Source organism: Anas acuta, chromosome 2 (assembly GCF_963932015.1).
Source record: "Anas acuta chromosome 2, bAnaAcu1.1, whole genome shotgun sequence".
Classification (NCBI taxonomy): Eukaryota; Metazoa; Chordata; class Aves; order Anseriformes; family Anatidae; genus Anas; species Anas acuta.
Window position 1 is genome coordinate 38,711,653 of NC_088980.1, and position 23,818 is coordinate 38,735,470.

Sequence of the window (23,818 nt, forward strand, 5' to 3'; positions counted from 1 at the left end):
ATAGTTTCCAAGATACAGTTTCCAAAGTACAGAGTCGACGATGTTACTGAATACAAATAACAAGTTAGAGTCATGACCACATATTTCATCGTCTCATAAGCCATTGCTACAACACACAGCACCATAATGATCTGAAACCAGGGCCCGGAGAGGATAAACAACACGACAGAGAGCAAATACGGAAAATAATGTACTATAATACTCAATTTGGAAAACAGGCGCAGCAGAGTTGAGATTAAAACAATCAGCATCATGACAAGTGACTATTAAGCAGGTCTAATCCTTACACCAATTTTAGTTTAACACACTCTGGTCAGATCTGCCGTTATCTCAACCTTTCGGGCCCCACGTTGGGCGCCAAAAAGGCTGTCGTGGTTTAACCCGGCCGGCAGCTAAACACCACGCAGCCGTTCGCTCACCCTCCCCCCTCCCTCTCTGGGACGGGGGAGAGAAATGGAAAGTGAAGCCCGTGAGTTGAGATAAAGACAGTTTAATAAGACAGGAAAATAATAATAACAAAATAATAATAAAATAATAACAATAATAATACAATGGTGATAATAGGAAAGTAATAATAGTATGTACAAACAAGTGATGCACAATGCAATTGCTCACCACTCGCTGACCGATGCCCAGCCTAACCCCGAGCAGTCCGGCCCCTTCCCCCCAGCTAGCCACCCCTATATATTGTTTAGCATGACGTCAGATGGTATGGAATACCCCTTTGGCTAGTTTGGGTCACCTGTCCTGGGTCTGTCCCCTCCCAGCTCTTACTGCACCCCCAGCCTGCCCGTTGGCAGGACAGAGCAAAAGGCTGAGATGTCCTTGGCTTAGTATAAGCACTGCTCTGCAACAATTAAAGCATCGGGGTGTTATCAGCACTCTTCTCATCCTAAGCCAAAACACAGCATTCCACCAGCTACTAGGAAGAAAATTAATTCTGTGCTAACTGAAACCAGGACAGGGAGGGAGGATGTAAGGATGAAACACATTTTGTAGAAATTTCTTTACCCCCTATTCTTCTTTCGCCTTCCCTCATTTCATCCAATTTTCTCCACAAAATAATAATTTGCCTAACACAGAATTATTCCTCCCATGCCTTTTGGGATAAAATATTGTCCGAATATCTCATGTGTCTTCTATGTTAGAAATGAGCACTTTCTATTTGGAAACTGCAATACTGAAATTCTGGACTTGCTTTTCAGTTTAAAAGCTGCTAGGTAACTAAAGTTATAATAATGAAATAATTTTAAGAAATATGTGCGATATATAACACACGTATTACTTCTAGATACTTCTAAATCTGATTATTTTGTTTCACTACACCAATTTATAATTGTAGTTATGGTTATTAGAAGCATAGCTAGACATGAAACAACTATGATATATAACCACCCTGTATAAATGTCTTTTGAAAAAAGTGCAGCATATTTCTTCAAAGTCACTTTGATGCAAGTTTTTTCTTCTACTGGAAAAGAAAAAGTATTCCTTTTCATGTATTACATAGTTCTAATATTGACACCCTTGTTTTCTTATTATTTTTCTCTCTTTTTTTTTTTTTTTTAGTGGAGCAAAGACAAACAATAGAGAGCACTTCCCTACCTACTTTTTTTTTTTTTTTTTTTTTCACTGAAGGAATAACCCACAGAAACAGCACACAAAATTTTAGTTGCTTTTCTTTTCATTCCAAACAGTTGCCTTCCCCTCCATCAATTCTAGTAACTAGTTAACCAGAAGGAGAATATGAAATGACTTTTCAGCCCCTTTCTTTCAAGCCCCTGGGCTCAGAGTTCTTCAACTCATACAAAGCTCTGCTCTGAATAGCACTCTGCTTGTGAATGAAGAAGCAGTAAAAAAGGGAGGTAATCAGCACTCACCCGAGCCGTGCCCAGTTTTATGAACAAATGTTTGCCATGCTGCGTTTAATTCAATATCTCATTTCTTTTGTTCTCAAATAAGACTGATAACCATGGCATTGGAGTACTGTTAGCACATCTCTGACCACTGTAAACACTGTTATAGGCTGTGTGTTCCTACTGTCCTCAATATTATCACTAAGTAAATTATCTGAACTGGAAAAGCTGATAAACACAATAAATGGTGGGAAATTAAGCAAAATTGAGTCAGTAACAAAGTAAAAGTACTTTGTGTGACAACATGCCCCGGCTAATGCTATTGTTTCCAGCAATTAAAAAAAAAAAAAAAAAAAAAAAAAACTTTATTATTCATATGGGAAATACTTGTTATGATACCTGAGCTTTTGCTTCTGATCTTCTCCCTCTGTTACCGGTATTAGGTTTCATATTAAAGCAGCATTACAGATGAATTGTGTACTTAAGCAATGATGAATTAAACATTGATGATAGTTTAACAAGGGTTAACTGGTTTACTTACCACCTGTGTGATTAACTTCAGAAAAAAGATCTGTGACAGGTAATTACATGCCTGTATGCATGCAGGGACAGTTGCCTACTGTTTTAAGTTGAGGGCTGCACTGCTACAAATGCATTTAAAACCTGTCCTAAAAAAAATGGAAATGTAAGCCTTTGTCTCCCTGTCTGTAGAACAAGGACAAAAGCAGACTTAGAAAAAGCTATGAGTCATATTACTATTTTCACTGTAATTTAAGTCCAGTTCAAATGAGGTGACAATCATTAGCTTGTTCTTTTCTTAGAAAAATTTTATACTGCTTTCTGTTCTAAGGACACAAAAGAGCAGCTTATTTCAGAAGTCTGGCATCCATTCACATTTGGCTTTTAGTGGTACTGTGCTTTGAGCAAGTCATCCTACAAATGCTGTGTTTTGTTACCCATATAAATCCATTGGAATAAGATGACCAAAAAAAAAAAAAAAAATACAGAGAGCATCATTCTACACTCCCACTGTGATTTAACAACAAAAGAAGTGCTGGCAGATAGCATCAGCTTTGGCCCCAGATCAAGAGACCTGCCATTTAAAAAAAGCTAACAGACTGAACCTGACCTTTATTTTCACAGGGTCAGCACAAATTTGTGCATTAATCTGGTCCTATTGTTGCTGTAAGAGATAGCTAGATCTTCTTGCTGAATTTACGCAGAAAAAGAATTACATCTCAATATAATAAACACCTCTCACTAGCAGTTTTAAAAACTGCCTTGCTTTGTGTACCATAGTGATATTTGAACAGAGAATTTATTAAAGCAAAACCAGTTTGATGATCAGCTTCATCTTCCATCCAACAGCCCAAAAGCACTTTCCAAAGGAAAATGGACTGACTGTCCAGGTGCGTTAACTGAACCAAATCCCGTTTTCACAACTCACAAACTGGAATCAAATCCACCTGACTCAGTGTATTTGCAGCAGAAAAGCAGGTCACAGGGGACTATGTCTGCATTAAGCAGACAGCTGTGTTTCACAAGGGTGCTGCACTAAGTAGTGCCTTACTCAGTCTGTACAAACCACCCTGTAATTGTACAAAACATCCCTGCAACTACCCTTGCCTCCATGCTCAAAATGTAGTAGTCATTACTCAGGATTATCAGGGGAAATAAGCTGACAAGACAGGAGAAAGCTCCCATATGCCACTTTTAAATCCCTGTTCGCTGGACTTCAGAAAAGGTACCGCAGAAACATGAAAGCTTCAGAGAAAAGTAATATGCCAAATGAAGATTTTGAAACACTCTGTATAAAGAAATCATTAAGCAAACAGTCCCTCGACTGTGGAATGATATATGATACCCTATAAAATCAAGAGCGCCGTTGGCAGTGTTTACAAACTGTTTATTGTTTCTTCAAATAGAATAAATATTTTACATCATGGTAAACCCTCATTTTAAAACACAGAAAGTAGCTATATTTTCTGTTCAGTGTATTGCTAAAGCTATCAAATTCCTTACCAAAATGTATTGAAGAGGATGGAGTATCACAGTTCCAACAGCAGACTGGGTAAGTTCATTAAGACAAGTCTGTTGAAGATTACTGAATATAAAGAAAATATATCCTTTTCCAAAAGCCTCTGGAAGTTCAAGTGTTTGAAGCACTGGGAGATTACTAGAAATAGCGTTTTTGTCCTGAACTGCTACTTCCCCATAGCCGTGTTTTTGATCACTGAGATAGACAGAACTTTTGGGCTGCATGGTACAGCTATTCTTTATATTCTGCAATATTCATTACTTACTAGCAAAAAGTTAGCCCTAAATTTTGTTATGCATTCAGCCTTGCTCGCTCTCCTGAGGATGAGGGGGAAAGGCAGGGAAACACACTTCTAGTCAAGTATTACAGGGGATTGCACATGCTTCTTTCTACAATCTCTTGAATAGTGCTGGGGAAAAAAAAATCACTTGTGATTTACTGTTATCTTTTGAAACCCCTTCTGCTCTTATTTCAGTCCTTTGCTTCACCTCAAAGTCAAATCAATATCTGACATTGTCTAAATCTACAGAAAATTTGAAGGCTTATAGAAAAGTCATTTTCTATGATACTCCACTGTATCTTAGATGTTCCTAAGATACTCCACTGTCTGCTCTTGTTCTGGTTGTGTTGTAAAACCTTTCCTAGTAAGTACAGACCTCAAGCAAGATTTATTTTAAGATGCAGAATGTACAATCCCTCTTAATAAAGGAAAAAATACTTGACTTAACAAAAGCTACGTGAATATAATCTCTCAGTGATACTCAAGCCTTCCTCTTCTTTCAGATAAGGTCTTATTTTTACTGTTTTAATTTCCATTTAGCTACTGGAATGAGGAGTGAGCTTTGAAAACATGTGGAATACCTCCAAGATTTACTATTTAGGTACCATAGAATTTGCCACCTAATCTACAGTATAATTTCAATTCACACCTGCATATACTTAAAATCTGAGGAATATGTATTTTCTATGCACGTGACAAGCTATTTGGAAATCACAGGAACCTGGACCTAGAATATGCAAGTTTTCTAGCTACTCCAAGATGCTCAGAGATACGACATGCATTTGGCAGCAGTCAACAAGAACATCTCTTAGCAAACTGGAAAACAAAGAAGACTGTTTTAACCTTTCCCTGTGCAGATTAACACTGGTCAAAGAAGCCAAAATCTTTCCTACAGGTTTGCATAATCTATGTTGGCATTTTCAAAAATTAATACAATTTTAAACGGTAATAAAGAAATACACATCCTATCCCTACCACATTGCATTTAGTGATTCTTTGCCATGCTCCAAATCCTACCCATCTGTTAAGAGAAGCATTCTGGCCATTCAGCAAGGTAAAACCACATGGGCAGATGGTACCCAAGCAAACACAAATAACTACTTTCTAAAGAAATACCTCCTAATGCAAAACACCAACTAATTAAGCCATACAAGTCATTACAAAAATATCCTACCTATTCACATTTGTTAGCAAGACAAAGACTTAAATTGTATTTCTGAGCACTTTGCCCTGATAACCAATTTTCTGCTTAGAGAATACTTTGAAGTATTCACAGAAAAAAAGAAAAAAAGAAAAAAAAAAAAGAAAAAAAGAAAAAAAGAAAAAAAGAAAAAAAGAAAAAAAGAAAAAAAGAAAAAAAGAAAAAAAGAAAAAAAGAAAAAAAGAAAAAAAGAAAAAAAGAAAAAAAGAAAAAAAGAAAAAAAGAAAAAAAGAAAAAAAGAAAAAAAAGGTATTATTAGCATTTCACTTACTACCTAAATAATTAAACAGAGTTGTTTTAAAACTAACAAAAAAAAAAACCTAACAAAACAAAAAAAAAAAACCGGCCTTTAACTCATGAAAATGAGTTCCAGGACTAGGAAATTTACGTAATTCAGGTCTATCACTGTAATTGGCAATCCTCAGTAATTTTACTTATGGGAGGAAAAAAAAAAAAACTTTAAAGTTTTTAATCCTTGTAAGATATATGTTATATAGTAATAGTATTGAGGCAAGAGCTACACTTACTTGTACACTTACTTGATTTCTGTGAAACAGTGGATTGGATTTTCCAGCATACCAAACATGAGCCATTGCACAGTAGGATTTTTTCCATTAGACAACAATAAAGAGAATAATTGAGTCCAGCAGCTGCTTTAGATAGCAGAAGTCACTGGCAAATGCCACATTAATTGTAGGCTTATCTATGCTAATATTCACACTTAAAAGTCAGAAATATAAAAGTAACAAATATTTTTGGCACATGCAAGTCTTCAGCCTTATCTTTTACAGGTTAGTATTTTCCACTATTGAAAGTCAGTATTTCTGGCATGGGTTTTTGGGGAAAGAAATTGCTCTATAGAAGGAAAAACTCTCTCTGTCACTGGAAAACAACACATTTGCTCTAAGATAAGAATTCACTTGACAAAACCAATTAAAAATGCATTATTTATTAAATCTGCTGTTCTTTGAACTACTCTTTGTGGTGACATGTAGGTAAAATGAAAGGGGAAAGAGCATATTAATATCTGAATGTGCTGTGTATTTTAGCCAGTGCCTACTTTTAAGTGCCTACTTAAGTGCCTCTTCTATGAGCAAAATTTGGCCACACAGATTTTTTTTATCCAAACATATATCTTTATCAGGATTTTCTGTTTACTTGTTTTGTCTACAAAGTCAACATACATATAATCCCTGTGATTTTGTAATGTAGCTGTTAACAAAATAAATCGACCTGAATGCTAAATTTGTGTTTGTTCTTAGAATGTGTGGTTTTTAAGTCATAGTGAAGGTTGTTTTGCTGACCATTTCCAGAAAACCTTGCCTTGGATACGGCCCACAGTAACCACAAAATCATGAACACAACTTGGAGCTTTAAAAGTTTATAAATGTATCTTTGAATTCATACATGTTGTAAAGACAAAAATGAAATATAAGAATCTTCACCAAGTCTCTGTGCATAAAGCATTTAACAAAAGGATTCAGGAACTCCACAGAATTAACTGGCTGTATCACAGAAATTAAATCTTTCAGAGGTCTCATAAGCATGTAATGGAAAACAAGAACCCATTAAGTAGAATTTACAGCTCTGTGCAGTGATTAAGCCTTTATTCTTCAAAAGAGTCAAGTTTAGGGGAACAGCACTTCAAGTTCATATAAAACACAAACTCAAAAGGAAACCTTTCGTATGCAGTTAGAAACATAGTTGCAAAAAAAGCCCAAACTGGTCTTTTTTTTTTTATTATTATTATACATTTATTTAGCTGACTGCCCAAGAACAATGTTAAATCTGTTTCACTGACAAAGGAAAATATTCTACTGAAAGTAAAGAAATAAAAGTGGGTATCTTTACACTAGATTAAAAAATATGGTATACAGTTTTTAGCTGCTGAACAAACACAAATCTCTTCTATGAATATTCACATCTGATTTTTTTCCCCATTTTTCTCTGAAGTAAGCTTAAACCTTTCACCCAAAATTTTCTGTTGAACAAGAACAGCAATATGTTCTTTAACAGTAATTCTGTTTGATGCTTTTGGAATTGGACCATATGAAGGTAAAAGTTTCTTTCCTCCCACCTTGTATGAGCAGAGGAGCTTTAGGGAATTGCACTGAAGTGGTTAAATCCTGACGCAATAAATGCAATTTTAAATTAGCAGTACATTCATCTTTCTGTCATGATTTCACTTCATATCGTCAGTCTGCTTTCTGCACACTTCCCGGTGCATGCAGGGAGATCCAGAAGGATGGGAAGGCAAGGCAACAAAAGCACAGAACAACTTTCATTCACAGCAGGAAAGATTTCCACCAACTGCTCCCTGGTGATACCAGAAAACACATTCTTTCTACTTGATGCAAGACAGCTACTATTAAAATGCTGCAATGATGATTAAAAAGATGAGTCACTGAACCCTTTGTTGCTAAAACCTCCGAATTACTTGACTCAGCATTTTCTGTTGTTACGTGATCCAGAAGGGAGATGTTTTTGTACAAACCAATAAATTACAAGCTCCTAGAAAGTCTGTGAAGGAGTAAGCTCAACAATCACAAGCGCCACGTGAAACAAAGCAACACAACTAAACTTTAAACTGACATTACACATTCATTGTTAGTAGTTAAAATAAATTGAACCTTTGCTTACATTTTAGAACTTGGTAACAATTTTGGCCACCAACATTCAATAATCCTTTAAATCTTGCTACTGTAACATATTGGAAGCACTGATAGGTGAGAAAGCAATATCATTCCTGAAATCCTGTATTCTACTATCACATTGGGCAAGGATTTTTCTTTTCGATTTTTTTTTCCAATTAAAAAGAAGAAAAAAAATCTAAAAGTAATTATTCTCACTGCCAATACCAAACACTTTCCATTTGTTTCATACCAAACTCAGTAAAGTAGGTAAAGAATGAACAATTCCATTCACAGTTGCAGATTTTACTATTATTTACTTTCCATTGTTTACTCTTACTTTACTTCATAATATATTCATTGAGATTTCCATAGTGATTCACAAGGGTTTGTCTATGATCACTATTCCCAAGAAATTGCACTAGCCAAAGGTGAACAGTTAGCACTCTGAAAGACCTCCCAAACTTCTCTGACTACTTAGTCTGTATTTTTATGTAACATGCACATATTCTTCTAAAAGCCCATTCTTTTTTATTGTGAAAATTCAAAACTAGTACCTAACAGCCATAAGCTGGGATATAGAATATGAGCCCTCTGCCACACAATTGGGCATTTATTTTTGCACTTAATAGATTGATTATTATGATGTCTACTTCATGAGAATGCATTAGACCCCACACACACGACTAAGTATCTTACTGTAAAGCACTTTGTCACATGGATTTTTAAAAGCATCAAATAGCACCCTAGTCAGTTCTCTGTTTGCTACCATTTTACTAACAAGGAGTTATAGAACATTAGAAACAAGGCTAGATGTTTTTCTATCTTTAAGAGGTCTTGCAGAGAGAAAAAAATCCTAAATGCACAAGTGTCCATTTCTAAAGCATTATGTAAAAAAAAAAAAAAAAAAAAAAAAAAATGATAGAATAAAGAATGTAAGATAAAAATTTGAATTCCTTTCAAAAATGTTGTACGTGTATCCTCTTTTCTTCATACGGACATCGGTTCCTAGTAATTGCAACTAGGGCAGAAACATTTATATAAATTTGTGGTGAATACAGTATTCAGAAAGACAATAAACAGTGAACTCTAGTTATATAAAAACATCTTATTTTAAATCTTTATTGTATTCAGCACCAGAATTATGACTGATGTCAATTTAAATATATGCATCACATGCACACAAAACAATTGCTAATTCTAGTCTTCGGGTGTTGCGTTTATCTCATCCAGTATATTCCTGACATTTTGTACACAAACCTCTTCTTCCTGTTGTTTCATACAGGCTTGCTTCCATATCTGTTCAAATCTTTCATCTGAAATGTTCATACCACTGTTGCGGAGAATTTGTGCAACCTACAAAATAATACAACTCAAGTAATTCTGGCTGGCATTTTCTTTAAACTATAGAGTCCAGCTCTTACATATACTGGCAAAGAATATTTTTCCTCTTTTAATTAAAACTACAGACCACATCCTGCATCCTTAAAAAAAAAAGAAGTTCTCTCAATTTAAGTGAAACAATCTTATTGGGATGAAAGCTGTAGTATATACAAAACTGACTTCGCTTAAAAATATTGAAACAACTTCAACATTGAAAAATCAAATATAACTGACACTGTAGGGACCATAAAGAACTGCATGTTCTTGTAATTCATCATATTAAAATACAATTCTGTCTTAGCTCATCAACAGCTGTAAAATAATCACTGACGATTGAGTTCACAGACAGGTTAATCTGGCCCTTACCTATTGTCAACATGATCATGTTGAATATAAATTACACACTACTACTAAGTTAAATAACTTCTATTCTCTTAAATTATGAATTCCACTGAAGAAAATAGACGCCCTACAGACACCCTGACTATAAAGCACTCTTTAAGCACTCTGACTATAGAGCATCTCTTCATAACACAAAAGAGAGTTCTCATTCATTTCTACAGGTCATTTCAAAAACTAATAGTATGACATGACTCCGGGTTTTCAAATACTTTAGTTAGCTATTACACATTTGAAAACATTAGGTTAGCTACTACACTTTTGAAAATATTAATATTCCATATCAAAATACTGCAGTGTCAGTGATAGTCTCTTGATTTAATCTATTTCACAAGTATTGGATGATTTAACACACTCAAAGATGGTTCAGTACTGCACGCTGTATAGCCTATATAGTCTACAATAGAGTATGACATCTGAGGCCACATTATAACTTCAGAGAAGAGCTCTATCTAATGCTTGACAGGTATAATGGGCTTCTCAATGAAGCATGAATTCTATTTACTGTTAGCTATATTCTGCATGCATGGATTTCCTGCTTCAGAGCTGGGTTATAAAATGGTAAGTGCTCATGTTCGCGACATTCTGACAAGCCATTTTACGGGTATTTATAGAACATGACAATACACTTTTATACTTAGCACTTTTACTTCTCCAGCCACTAATTAGCAACACCTTTTTCTGTAAAACATACACAAGTTTCAGACCCATTTTTTTTTATGACTGAATCTTTATCTAATAAAGTGACTAATAGAGATGGAGAGGTTGTCACGGCTTCTTTTTTCACTTTAGATTGGAATTTATTTATTTTTTTTTTTTTAGCATTTGTCTCATAAGTCATATTTCAAATGATGAACCTTATAAATCTTATATCTCTTCAAATAATGATCTATTAGTATTTTTTCATTAAAAAAGCATAGAAATAGAGAAGCCAAACAGTAAACAATACTGAATAAGGAGCAAAGCACCTTCCACTTATGATTGAAGAACTCTGAGCTGTGAGATAAGAGTGGTAGCAACCCACAGAGATATCAGACGGAAAAAAATTTAGTAATTTGCCATTAACGAAATCTGGGAGTTTGAGGGAAGACAGCCTGGGTAAAATTTTCCATTGAACATTCCTGTGTGATAGAAACTAGTTTTATACAGGTGTAAAATTCTTCCTTTGGGGCTTTTTTGTTTTGTTTTTTAAGACTATGTATTCTGTCTACTTATAGAACCATACAATAATGTCTGTTGAAAGAGATTTCTGGAGTTAATCTGTCTAACCATATAATCAAAGCAGGACTAACTTCACCACTAAACTATATTACCTAGGTCATTGCTCAGAAATTTGAATATGTCCAAGGATGGAAATATCACAGCTGCTCTGTTCTTCTCACGTTGCAGAAATTAGGAAGACAGGCTGCAAAGCCCTAGATTAATTACCAACCCTCATTCAATACAGCATTTGAGCATGTGAGTAACAACTCAACATACTTCTTTCTATTACTTAAGGAAGTCAGATCTCAATAAAATGAAGATCAACCATCTTTATGAAGAACTTTGAATGTGAAGACTATATACTTTTCAAGTGTCTGAATGGGTATAAAGAAAGATGGCAATGTTGGAACAACGAATTTTACAACTTATTAAATGATACAGCTTTCCACTACCATATATTACATTTGTCTTGGAAGAATGTTCTGAAGAAAAGTACCATACCTCTGCCTTTGGTCTTGTTTTAAAAAAGTCATTTTCATACACTCCCTTTTGACTGAAGACAGAAGGGAACAATAATGCATAAGCATTGGCCTCATCACCATAGTTAGTTCTGTCACTGATGCGGCGAATTCGAGGAGCAGGAATGTCTGAACGAATAGTTGGAATGCCACACACTGGATAATCTGTGGAAATCAATCAATAGATAATATGGAAAAGCCTATCTGTAAAAATACTGCCGGGGAGGATATAACATTTTGCATTAGATGAGAGCAAATTTGATTTTTTGTCTACACAGCTTCGAGAGTTTCCTTCCCTCTCTTTTTTTCTTATTTTTAGAATTCCTATCCCAAACTACATCATGTAGCTTGAGAACAGGAAATACTGCAATAATATCGGAGTACTTCAGCGAGAAACATTTTTAGATGATTCCAAGATGATCTTATCCTAAAATTACCACCTTAATTTCTCAAAAGCATAGAATCATGGAATGGTTTGAATTGGAAAGGAGTATAAAGATCATCTAATTCCACACATACACACCACGGGCAGAGGCACAATCTCCTAAATCAGGCTGCTCAAAATTTCACCCAACCTGGCCTTGAACACTTCCAGGGATGGGGCATCCACAACGTCTCCGGGCAGCCTGTTCCAATACTTCACCACCCTCATAGTAGAGTTTCTTCCTAATGTCTAATCTAAATCTACCCGCTTTTAGTTTAAAGCCATTACCCATTGTCCTATCACTACTCTCCCCATCTTTCCTATAGGCTAGCTTTGGGTAGTGGAAGGCTGCTATAAGATCTCCCCAGAGCCTTCTCTTCTCTAGGCTGAACACCCCCAGCTCCTTCAGCCTGTCTTCATGATCAGAGGGCTGGAGCACCTCTCCTATCTTTGTGACCGTCCTCTGGACTTGCTCAAACAGGTCTACATCTTTCTTACACTGGGGGCCCCAGAACCAAACACAATACTCCATGTGAGGTCTAATAAGAGCAGAGTAGAAGGGAAGAATCACTTCCCGTGACCTAATGGCCACACTTCTGATGCAGCCCAATATACAGTTGGCTGCAAGCACACATTACCAGCAGTAATTACCATTCACAAAACTGAATTACCATTCAGTTTTTCAATCGTCAACACCCTAAAGTCCTTTTCTGCCAGGCTGCTCTCAACTCACTCATCGCCAAGCCTGTTCTTGTGCTTGGGATTGCCCTGACCCACGGTAAGTTCAAGAAGGCCAAGTAAAACATCATGCATAAGGTTCATATGGGCCCACTTCTCAAGCCTGTCAAAGCTCTAAATCCCACTGTCCTTGTCACCAAAGATATTAAATAATACTGATCCCAGTACTGATCCTTCAGGAACACTACGTGTCTCTGGTCTCCACCTGGACAGAGTTGTTGACTGCATCTCTTTGAATGTGACCACCTCAGCAATTTTTTATCCACTGAATCTTCTATCCACCAAACCCATGTCTCTCCAACATAGAGACAAAGATGTCATGTGGGACAATGTCAAAGGTTTTGCACATCTAGACTAAATTTCAAATTTTGAATGGATTATCCATGCCAAACACACAGGCCATGGCAACTTCCAAGCCACAATCCTAAACAAACCTAGATTAGATAAATTATTTCACTATTGTGCATTAGTAGTATCAGCACCAGCGTACTCTTCAAACCTGTTTCTGATTTTGCCTTAAATAATGCTTAGAAGTGAGTGGTACAGTCCACTGTACTTACAGGTTGTTGGGAGACCACCTACTACAGCATTATACTGAGAAGAAGTTGTTTGATAATCTGCAAATACACTGTCTGTTGGTCTTGTAAGTGTTTTTGGTGTCTTTTCTGAGCTTCCTGGTTCTTTTAATACAAGATCTTCCTGCTTCAGCAGTGGTTCATCATCTGTATTTGTGCCAGACAGAGCAGGAACATTTATTTTTTTCCCTATAAGCAAAAATTATGGAACAACCAGGACTTATTATCACCACATTATAAAGCAAGAGGTAAAAACAAACAAATAATAAAAAAAAAACAGCATTGCTTGAATCCTTGAAAAACTATAAGGTAGATGACATAAAATAATTAATTTGCATATTTTATAATGATTCTTTGAAATTTTTACTTTCTCCAAATGCAACAAAACTCCTGGGTTCTGAAATACATTTATATCTAAGGTTCTCCCATCTCCTGCTACCACTGGCTGGCAGGAAAGGACTCTTGGCATCCTGTTCTTCTAAATAAGCACCTACTCTGCTTCAGCAGGGTCCTTTCAATAGCTGTTGTAGGAACAAGATCATCCACACAGTTTTCCAGTATTAACTCACCTACCTCCTGTAATTATTTTTTCTTCAAATTCTTTAACAGCCATTTTGTCTTTCCAGTTAAGAAAGTTTGCAAACTCCAGATAACTGATCAGACCATCTTTATCCAAATCACAATAGTCAAATAAGGAATCCAAGAGCTCATCATCTAGGTTCAGATTAAGCTGAAAACAGGACTTCCGCAGGTCATCTTTGTCTATCATTCCATCACCATTCTATTATAAATAAAACAGTTGTTACAACAGCTATTAAAAAATGTACCAACATGCATATTCAGCTATATTAATTTAGAAGAATAACATTGTTTTTTATATTGACACATTTTTTTTTAAATCTCAAATCACTATTTGCATTGAAAATTATTAACTATTCTTGTGTTCAGATTTTGAATTTAAAATTACTCATGGTTTCTTTTTGTGCTCAGCAATCTAATCATATATCTTGAGGCAAAACCAAGATTCCTTGTCAGGCATCAACCATTCTATTATTACTATGTTTCTTCATGTCTGTATCTCCATGACACAGAAGAGCTAACATCAAACTTTTTTTTTTCTTAAAGCACTAACCTTATCATAATGCCTAAATGCTTCTAGCAACATATCAAAATTTTCATAGTTAGCTTTCTTCAAACTTTGCCGAACTGCAGCTAGCACAGCTCTTTCTCTGTCTTTACCACGGAGGAACTCACTTGGAGCCCTACAGTGAAGAAGATCACCAACTCCTATAAAAAAAATAAATACTTCCTCAATTAGTTGCACACATACAGAAAATAGACGTTTTAAAAAATGGCTTAGAGACCTGAGAAGAACTTCAGTTTCAAGATGCTGATTTTCAGCACTGCTGAACATTTGATATAGCCATCCAAAGATTAAATGGTCCACATGATGATTTCACTACTCGCATGCAGTTAACATTGAACATTTTGAAACATCTTAATATAGCTTCACAAATCCATTCATTGCTACCAAAAGTTTCTGAGAGAAATAAGAGTTATTCTATGTCCAGGTAGTTGAGAGCAAAAATATATATATATTATTAATCTATCATTTCAAATCTGTCATGTTGCAAGATACTTGCAGGAATCAATGGAATATGCAACGTAGTATTTCAAGTACTTTTATATCAGTGATTTCTAAAAAGACAAGGTACCATTTTTGTGTTATTCTTACCATTTCTTATGTATACTAACACTGTTAGGTAGGTTTCAAACACTTTGATACACTGAACTACAGTTTTCATTCAAGTCCTCACCATTACCTTGAAGTCACTTTCTGGAGCACAAGAAGTTAATTCAGAGTCCAGTTATTATACAGTAGTAGTTCATCTAATCCCATGCAAACAGAAGCACGCATGCATTATTTTCTACTTGTTAAGAATGATTTAGCTGCCATTCTGCCTTCCTTTAACTTTGTTTGACCAGTTCTTCTGAAGTTCCTTATAGGACAACCATACCTACACATTCAATATATTTAACTTTATTACCTTGCATAGTAAAGCATGTAGAATGCCTTATAGCACAGGCTTATGCAGAATTTAAACAAAGTTCTCTGGTCTTGACTAATTAAATAATTTTGAGCCACTTACATAGTTTGCCTCTTAATTATTCACTGCATTTCCAAACCATTAGTAGTTACATTAAAATATCATCAATTCCAACAACTGCTATTTGAGTTGAGTAGCTTTCAAAATTTCACCATAATAAAAGTTTTTATTGTTTTGTCTACCACCTTCAATAAATTCTTATTTTAATCATCTATTACTTGCTATTTTTATTCTTTTTGTAGAAATACTAGAAAAATCATTATGAGGAAAGACACAATTTAACTTTGTCACTTAAATGTCAATATGAGCTTCCTGCCTTCTTCTTTGCTTCCTATTTCATTTCCATTCAGATACAGGGGCTTAAAAAGCAAAAATTGCCAAACCAAATTTTCTTTATTCTTTCTCAAATTGCCCCTCAAAAAAGTTAGTATTACCTCTAAGATTATAAGAAAATTATTCACTACACAATTAACAGTAACTACGTCAAATTAATTTCATCAACAAGATAAGATTTTATTCTGCTGCTACAAGACTTACCACATTCATCTGGACGGAGTAACATTCCAAACGTATGGCCTGGGGGAACATTCATAGTTTCTGCTATGCTGCCAATATGCACATTTCTTTGTTAATTTTAAAGTAGTTTATTAAGAGTAAAAATAAACCTTAAGCTATTAGTAAAGAAATGTGATCATCTGTCATATAATTAGGAATGACACATATAGTTAACCTGAAATTTTTCATCACTACTTGAAGTTGCAACTGCGGAAAAGCATCCCATTATAAACCTACTTAGAACATTTACTGCTAAACACAACCAAATGTAAACATTATTAATTAGAAATGTTTAAAAAGGTAAAAAGCAAAAACAAAAAAAAACATTCTACTGCTAAAATAATTTCTCTATGAAAATGACAGAAAAAAGTGAGGAAAAACCCTTACAGCACACCTATCAGATATTAATAATGTTTAATTTTTGGACAAACCAGATCTCCAACTAAAGCAATGCCTCTGAATAAACTACTTTTGGCTACAGTGTAAAGGTTTAATCACATCTCTGCTTTTTCATAAGCAAGGCTGTATCTACAAAGAATAGTAACCAAGCCAATTTCCTCTAGAAAATTTGGCCCCATTTTTTTTTAAACAGAAAATTAAGATGATGTTGTTAACATTAAAAATTTATTCTTTATTTTGAAAAAGATTCAACATTAATTTTTCTGCATGTTTAATAATTAAAGTTTTGTTACATGAATCAGAAAACACCATCGAATTTGAAAAGAGTTTTTTGTTGTTCTTTTTTTTTCCTAAGCAAGAAAAGAAAAATCCTACTGAGAGATGGAAGCACAGTAATCTAACTACTACTAGGTGCAATTTTCTCTAATCATTTTCCTATAACAAACAGGATTGGGATGATGTAAAATTCACAAAAGAAACTGAGCTTTGTTTCTAACTGGTAATATTAGCGCTGAATTTGAGCTTGCACTGCAACATAGATTCCCTGACTAATTACACTGCCTCATGTTGCTCACAATCCAGATCTCCTTGACAGTAAGTACACCATGAAGGACACAGGAGAAAGTGACTCTCCCTACAGAAAGGAGAAACATTCACCAAGGTACATAGGTACCAAGGGCATAGTCTCCAGAGTCACTTAAGCCTGTGATCTTGAGCTTAAAATTAAATTTGGCTACCAAAGTCAATAATGTTGTTTGTGGGTCTCCAACTATACAGAAATACCAAGCAACTGCAAAGACAGCCTTTGTATACATTCAGCATATATTCAGCAGTATGGATACAGACAGATAGTATACATTCAGGAACCCCAGACTTACAGCATTGCTGGATCCTGACCACTTAAGACAACTGCAATGCTCCATAAACATTGTTTTGTGAACTTAAACTGTTACAGATCACCAGTTCATGAAGCGTTGTAATGCCTCAACTGAGATTAAGACATGCTGCTAGATAATGTTACAATTTAGTGTCATGTCCTTTTCTATATGAATACAGGTGATCTAAAACAAGACATTGGAGACTTGGCATATGGGAGTGAAATTCTGTTCTTGGAAGGTATCTTTGCTTACTTACGGATCAAGGACTTTTCCAACTTGAGGTTGAAATTTTTCCTTGAAATCATCACTTCTTTTGGATACAATTTTTGCTGCTTTTTTCCTATAAAATTTGAATATAATTCTCAAACAGTTGTTTAATAGTATTCAACAACTGCTCAATAACATTCAAAAATACTATATGCTAGAAGAAAACAGCAAATTGTGTAATTGAGAAGTTTCGCTATTTCAAAAATCAGAGGCCTTACCTTTAAAAATAAATAAATAAATAAATAAATAATTTATAAAGAGGCCCAACTTAAAAGTAATGTTGAAGAAATGCCAAGCATTGTGCTGCCATACTATGGTATAACTGATTTGGATAAATTATTCTGAAAAATACTTCTTGCATTTTCTATTCAGTTCAATATGTCTAACAAGCCAAAGGATAGGATTGCAAGATGTAAAATTATATTCAAATATGAAGACTATTCTTTAAAACTCACACCTTTAATTAGTTAACTCATGGCAACTTACCACTGCAGATCACAGAGCCAATTTAAGGATTTGGATACATTTCGTCCATCTTTGAAGTGAGGGGTTTCTATTCCATATGCAAAAGACTTGTTGAAGTTTGGTGAGTCATACTTTCTATTTATTGCTTCTCCTGCAGTGAGGGGAGGTGGGAAGGGAAACATTTTGATTTGTTTAAAATACTTCAGCAAGAGAAATATACTAACACACTAAAATAGATACCTTCATTCATAAAACAGTAAATAAAAGCAAATAACTAATTAACAATTCTTTTCAAAGACATAAAAATTGTGTAACACAAACTACTTATTAAGTAATTAAGATTAATTTCATTGTCAAAAGAAAGGACAAAAGGCAACAAAAAAGCCTCAGAAACTATCCAAGTTATAAAATAGCTGGATATCCATTAGCCTTTATTCAGAAGTAAAAGAAGGGGTAAAGACAAGTCCAACAGAATTAATGAAAAAATACCAGATTGCCTAATCATGCAAACAAAAGTACCTTATGTCTGCACTCAGGCAAAAACATACATCAAATACCATCAAATTTATTGTTTAAAAAAATAATACTAAAAAGAAAAAAACATTTTGATCTGCTGCACTTTTAGATGTACTCTTGCTATATTGACTTCAATAGGAATATTCCCACTGACTTCACAGTAAACAAGATGTTGCCCTACTTTTTATTACAGCTATTAATACAGCTTTGCCTGTAAAATGAAGTTTCACATACTAGAACGTCACATGCTTGTAGTTTGCTTACACAAAGTATTTATTTTTCCTGCACTTTCAATCACCTTTGGAAAAGAATTGCAATTAAAACTTTCAAAGAACATTATTCATGCACACTTTTTAAGAAAGGCTTCCTCTGTCTGTATTTCAGCATGGGATTTTTGTGTTATTGTTCAGAACTGGAACACATAGCTGAGTTTTTTTATTCCTTCTACATAAACAAGTCTTCTAGCTGCTCAGTTGGCTTGACCTCTCCATGATCTTGTGCACAGAAGTTATGAAAGAGACAGAAACAGATAATTCCACTAGAACACCTAATAAAGTTGGGGAGGAGGGGAAATAACATTACAAGTTTCACCAATTTAGCTCAATAGCACCATATTCTGCACAAGCAGAGTTTCTCAGTGAGAGAACAATGTACCATAATTTCACTTCTCCATAAGAGCATCCATATGAAGTTTAATTTATTACAACTGAAATATTTGTATCACAGTTTCTTACAGGTTGGGCCACCACCTACAAAATTATTGGTAATAGCACAATGGGTAATTTTATTGTAATGCTAATTTCATAGCCCAGCAACATAAGTCTCACAGTGTAAGTGGAACAGATGGGAGTGGGAAAAATAGAAGTGGCAGCAAAAGTAACACGTCCTGCATATTTGTCACTCTGTTCCCATGTATGAGATAAAGGGTAACCTACAGTGAGCAGACCACTTTAAGTAAGTATAGCCTCCAAAGTCTGAAGCAATTCTTCAGACTTTTTAAAGCCCACTGGAAGGGCAGAGACCAAGACTGCAGGACAGATGTGCAGGCACTGCAAGCTGAGGAACTTGCATTCCAGAGAGACAGGCAGCAGCCTGAAATTCCTTGATGTAAACAGAGCTTGATGTTGAGCTTCCTGTCAAGAAGTCTAGGTGACCTGAAATTTTGTTTAGATCCTAATAAAACACAAAGGTATAAAGTACTAGGATGAGTTAGGATTACAGTGTGTGATTTAAACCTGATTGCTCTCAAAGGCATAGACAATGGCAAACTCACTAACCAACTAGAGCATAAAGTTTTTTCCTTTTTGAAAGTAGCCTGCTTTTCAAATTGCACCCAAAAGAAATCAGTCTTTCAACTCCATTATTAATCTCTTACACTACCTACTACACCCACAACGAAGTGACCTACCATTATAGAAACAATAAGTGTTCTTTCACCTGTATATCTGATTTTTTTCACATCATTACTTTTTAAAATAATATTAGTAACGAAGTAAATAATAGTAATATAATAATAGTAAAGATGTAAAAAGTAAAAAATAATAGCTTATATCTTAAAAAAAAAAAAAAAAAAGTAATTCCCAATAAGTTTTGAAGACACAAAGAGGTTCAATTAACATTATTCATATTAGGTCTTTTTATAGGACTTCTTACTAGCCTTGAACATACCCGCATAATAATCATTGTGCGACACAACGTACAGATCATGTCCTTTTCTGGTTTCTTCATCTACTTCCTCAAACGTTTTTGGTGGATTTATAAGCTCTCCAGCTGGTGCATCTGAAAAGCAAGGAACATATATACGGGTTTGCTTGTTTTTAAATTTTAAACAACATCCTGTTAGAGGAGATGCTAATAATGTGGAAGTACGATGCTTCCACCAAACTAGAACAGCAGTATGAATCTCACAGCATGATAATATGGGACTAAGTCAGAGAAACTGAGATGAGCCTAATTGTTGCATGCAGATTACATTGTCAACACATATGTTACTAGCTCCTATCTGTGGAGCAAAGATTCACAGGTCAAGGTAATATCTTTTATTAGACCCTTAAAAAAAAAGCCCTAGTAGTTACAAAACATTTTCAGGAGCCTGTTTTTTCATCATTACTGAAAGATACTAGTATATTTTTATCCATTTCAATACCCCTTATAATAAGCTTTCTATTAAACCAGAACTTTTGGTAGCATACAATATATGCTAAATATTAAGTTACAGGTTATCTCATACTTAGGAGAACCATTTTTAACACTAAGTTTTCCTACCTTGGATGATTTTTGTTCCGAATGTGGTATTAGTTATATCTAAGCCCTGAGGTAACATAGGAGATTGATCATGTGATTTGCCCAAGGGTGCTTCACGGTTACTAAAGTAGATTGCTTCTTTTCTATCTTGTATTTTTTGTTGAAAATTAGTTTTAGGAAGTGGATTTATCAGTGAAGCTGCCTAAAGAGGTCACAAACAACATAAAAGGCAGAAAAACAAACAAATTTTAATCATTCACACATCAGTACAGCTACCTCCTCAAACACACACAAGAACAGCAGTTTGATAGTAAGAGTTGCAATGAGATCTTAGATGATCAGAGTGACCTAAATTTATCTACCAAGTTGCAAAACACAACTGCATTGTGAGGTAAGGTCACTAATAATCAATGGTATGTTAAATCTCCAGAAACAAAATACATATTATAAAACAGAACTTTTTAATTTTATGCAAGTTTTTTCCTCTTGATAAACAAAATTCCAGACTGCATCCTCTCAGAACAACAATAACAAAAAAAGTGTTTAAAAATGTCAAAACAGGGAACTTTGATCTTCTCAAGTCATTTTATTTTTCAGACTACCCATCAAGGTAATCCAAAAGAGAGCTTATTATTGACCTGCTGCCAAAATGAATGAGCAATCTGTATTTACTAACACCAATTGTTATTTTTAGAGATGAATTATTTGAACAATGGTTATGAGATAAAAATCATCAATGAGCTCTTGGGTTGTTTGATTACATCTTAGAAAAATAAGTTGTGAGGACTACACACAAAACAGGCTGCCATATCCAAAATAGCATTTTTTATCTAATAAAATCATTTTCAACTCAAAAGTTGGATAATACAGAAAAATTGTGCTGAGAATATGAGTATATTCTCAGATCATAGTTCTCTTGTTAAGAGCTCAACAGATTTTACCTCTGCTGTTAGGAAAGAGGAAAGCAGAAAAATTTGTGGGTAGAAGACAGTTAAATGTTGAAATGAAATGAATAATTCAGTAGTCATTGCAAAAGTTATTCAACAGAAGTGATTGAACTTCAACTACTTTCCTATTTCAATTATACTAACTAAATCTTATGAATTGACCTCAGACTTCACATAATTCACAGCAGCAGTGAAATGCCACAAAGAGATCACTCAGCTACAAACCTTTATCCCTGATCACGAAGAAATCAGTTGCTTTTACTAAGTACATTCTTAAGCAGTTCATTCTTAAACAAAAGGAAACAAAACACATTCTTACACCAAGTGAAGAACGTGACTGTATGCCATGTGTCAAGTGAGCTGCAATGTCAGGATCATCTGCTCTGCCATAGAATATTCTTTCAGCACCAGGAGCTGGATTTGTCGTATTTCGAAACTTTCGCACAATAGTTGGAGTAATAGGCTATATACAAGGCAAAGAAAAAACAGTTTTACAGCAGTTTTCCATAAAATATTAATGAAAAGAAAACATACCACAGCCAATTCAGTGTGATTCCACAAATGTAAGAGCAAAATAGAAAGACATTTTAAGACAATAAAACATGCCTGCATTCCTGCAGATCTTAACATTCTGAACGCAAGGCCTACACAGCCCAGCTTAAATTTAATCACACCACCAGCAGAAGTCACGAGAGAATGCCTAAATTTCACATTTCTGGTTTAGGCTTTAAGATGAACAACAGCTTCTTTACATGTGTTATGTTACAAGCTTCAGAAACATGCAGCATAATTCACAACAAGTCCTTCATCAGTGTGTCAGTTTCAGAAATGGCTTTAACCACCGTTTTGTTTATTAAGCACATTTAAAAGGATAGATGACACTAAGGGGATGCTGGCATTTCAAAGGCCTCTGCCTCTTCAGAAACACCGGGAAAGGCCAGCAGGGATCACAACTCAAACAGGGCAGCCTTAATAAAGTAGAAGGTCCTCCATCAGAAGTCATAATGATCACTATAATTGTATCAACAGAAAAAAAAAAAAAAAAAAAAAAAAAGAAAAAAAAAAAAAAAAACAGTAAATTTTAATCCTGCCTAAGGAGGCATGTTGAATTTTGTAAAACACGCAGATGGAAAAATAACTACCAGAAACATCTTAGAATCCTAGTAGCTTCTTTAGCTAGTAGCTTCTTTCCTTTAAATAAAAACTATTAATATCTAAAAAATTGAAGTTAGCAGTTTCTAAACAGACGGGAAAAAATTGCCAAGGTTTTACCAATTATTTATAAAACCGGCATGAACAGAAGTAACATATTTTGGGCCTGTCTATCATATAGGCACAATCAGTCATATGAAATTATCACAGAAGCTTAACAAGGAGCATCTGAAAAGTGAACTCACCCTGGGTACAATCTCAGTGAGGCAACGCGCAGCCGTATCGCCAGTAGAAAGCAACTTCCCAGCCTATGCAACACAACCGAAAAATAAGGTGTAACCAAGTCAAACTAGTCAAACTGGGTTGTGACACCTCACGCGAGGTGTTGTCGAACCATCCACACGATGACACAACGGAGCCCACGGCTTTATTTTGGGGGCAAGGCGGGATCGCAGTGAGTGCAGCCCACCGGCTGCCCCCGCTGCAGCCTTTTCCCTCAGCCCACAGCCAGACCGCGGTGCTGGGAAGGTGCAGAAAGCGGGCGGGCAGCACCTAGGGTCCCCCCCAGCCCAGCGCTGGCACTCACGGCCGAGATGTGCGGAAACCTGTCTGTGAACCGCCCCTCGTACACCGGCCGCAGCGGCCCCGCCATGGCGGCGCGGGGCCCTCACCGCTGGCCTGGTAACGGCCGCGCCCCGGGCGGCACCGCCGGCTCCTGCCGAGCTTCCCTCACGGCCAGCGCCCGCCGGCAGCCTCCTGGCCGCGGCCCCTCGGGAGGAGCGCTAATGCGGGCGTTAATTTGCCTTGTGGAAACGGGCAGAGATTAGCTCAGAAAAGCAGCTTTGGTAAACCCGACCAACTTTCACTGCCGCTTAGAAGCCCAGCTGCTTTCAGTAAGCCTAGCTCGCTCTCAGGTGACGCTTAGTGAACGCTCGCTTTCCTCCCAGCGAGACATCTAAATTTAATCGCATCCTGTTCCATTCTCCATCCATCCATGTGCCATTCTCCATCCTCCTTTGATGGCAAAGCTGATTTTTCGGTAAAC

General features: G+C 35.7%; 1 protein-coding gene across 1 annotated transcript; it reads right to left on the minus strand.

The window, feature by feature from the left end:
• Positions 1 to 6,744: 6,744 nt before the first annotated feature.
• On the minus strand, positions 6,745 to 23,786 carry EFHB (EF-hand domain family member B). Its single transcript, XM_068674347.1, has 13 exons — positions 23,360 to 23,786; positions 23,019 to 23,081; positions 21,941 to 22,084; positions 20,696 to 20,876; positions 20,099 to 20,209; positions 17,936 to 18,065; positions 17,439 to 17,522; positions 15,888 to 15,955; positions 14,375 to 14,529; positions 13,816 to 14,023; positions 13,228 to 13,431; positions 11,489 to 11,670; positions 6,745 to 9,358 (listed from the first exon to the last, which is right to left on the minus strand). Exons 1-13 carry the CDS (start codon positions 23,423 to 23,425, stop codon positions 9,203 to 9,205), a joined length of 1,752 nt encoding a protein of 583 aa, XP_068530448.1. The 5' UTR covers positions 23,426 to 23,786; the 3' UTR covers positions 6,745 to 9,202.
• Positions 23,787 to 23,818: the final 32 nt, after the last annotated feature.

Bases quoted from the DNA above. Each gene is read 5' to 3' on its own strand.
- EFHB (XM_068674347.1), bottom strand. From the start codon at position 23,425: ATGGCGGGGCCGCTGCGGCCGGTGTACGAGGGGCGGTTCACAGACAGG. The intron at 13,432-13,815 runs GTAGGTGAGTTA...TTTTGCTTATAG, and splicing joins AGAAAAAATAATTACAGGAG to GGAAAAAAATAAATGTTCCT. The intron at 11,671-13,227 runs GTAAGTACAGTG...TGATTTCCACAG, and splicing joins AGGTGGTCTCCCAACAACCT to ATTATCCAGTGTGTGGCATT.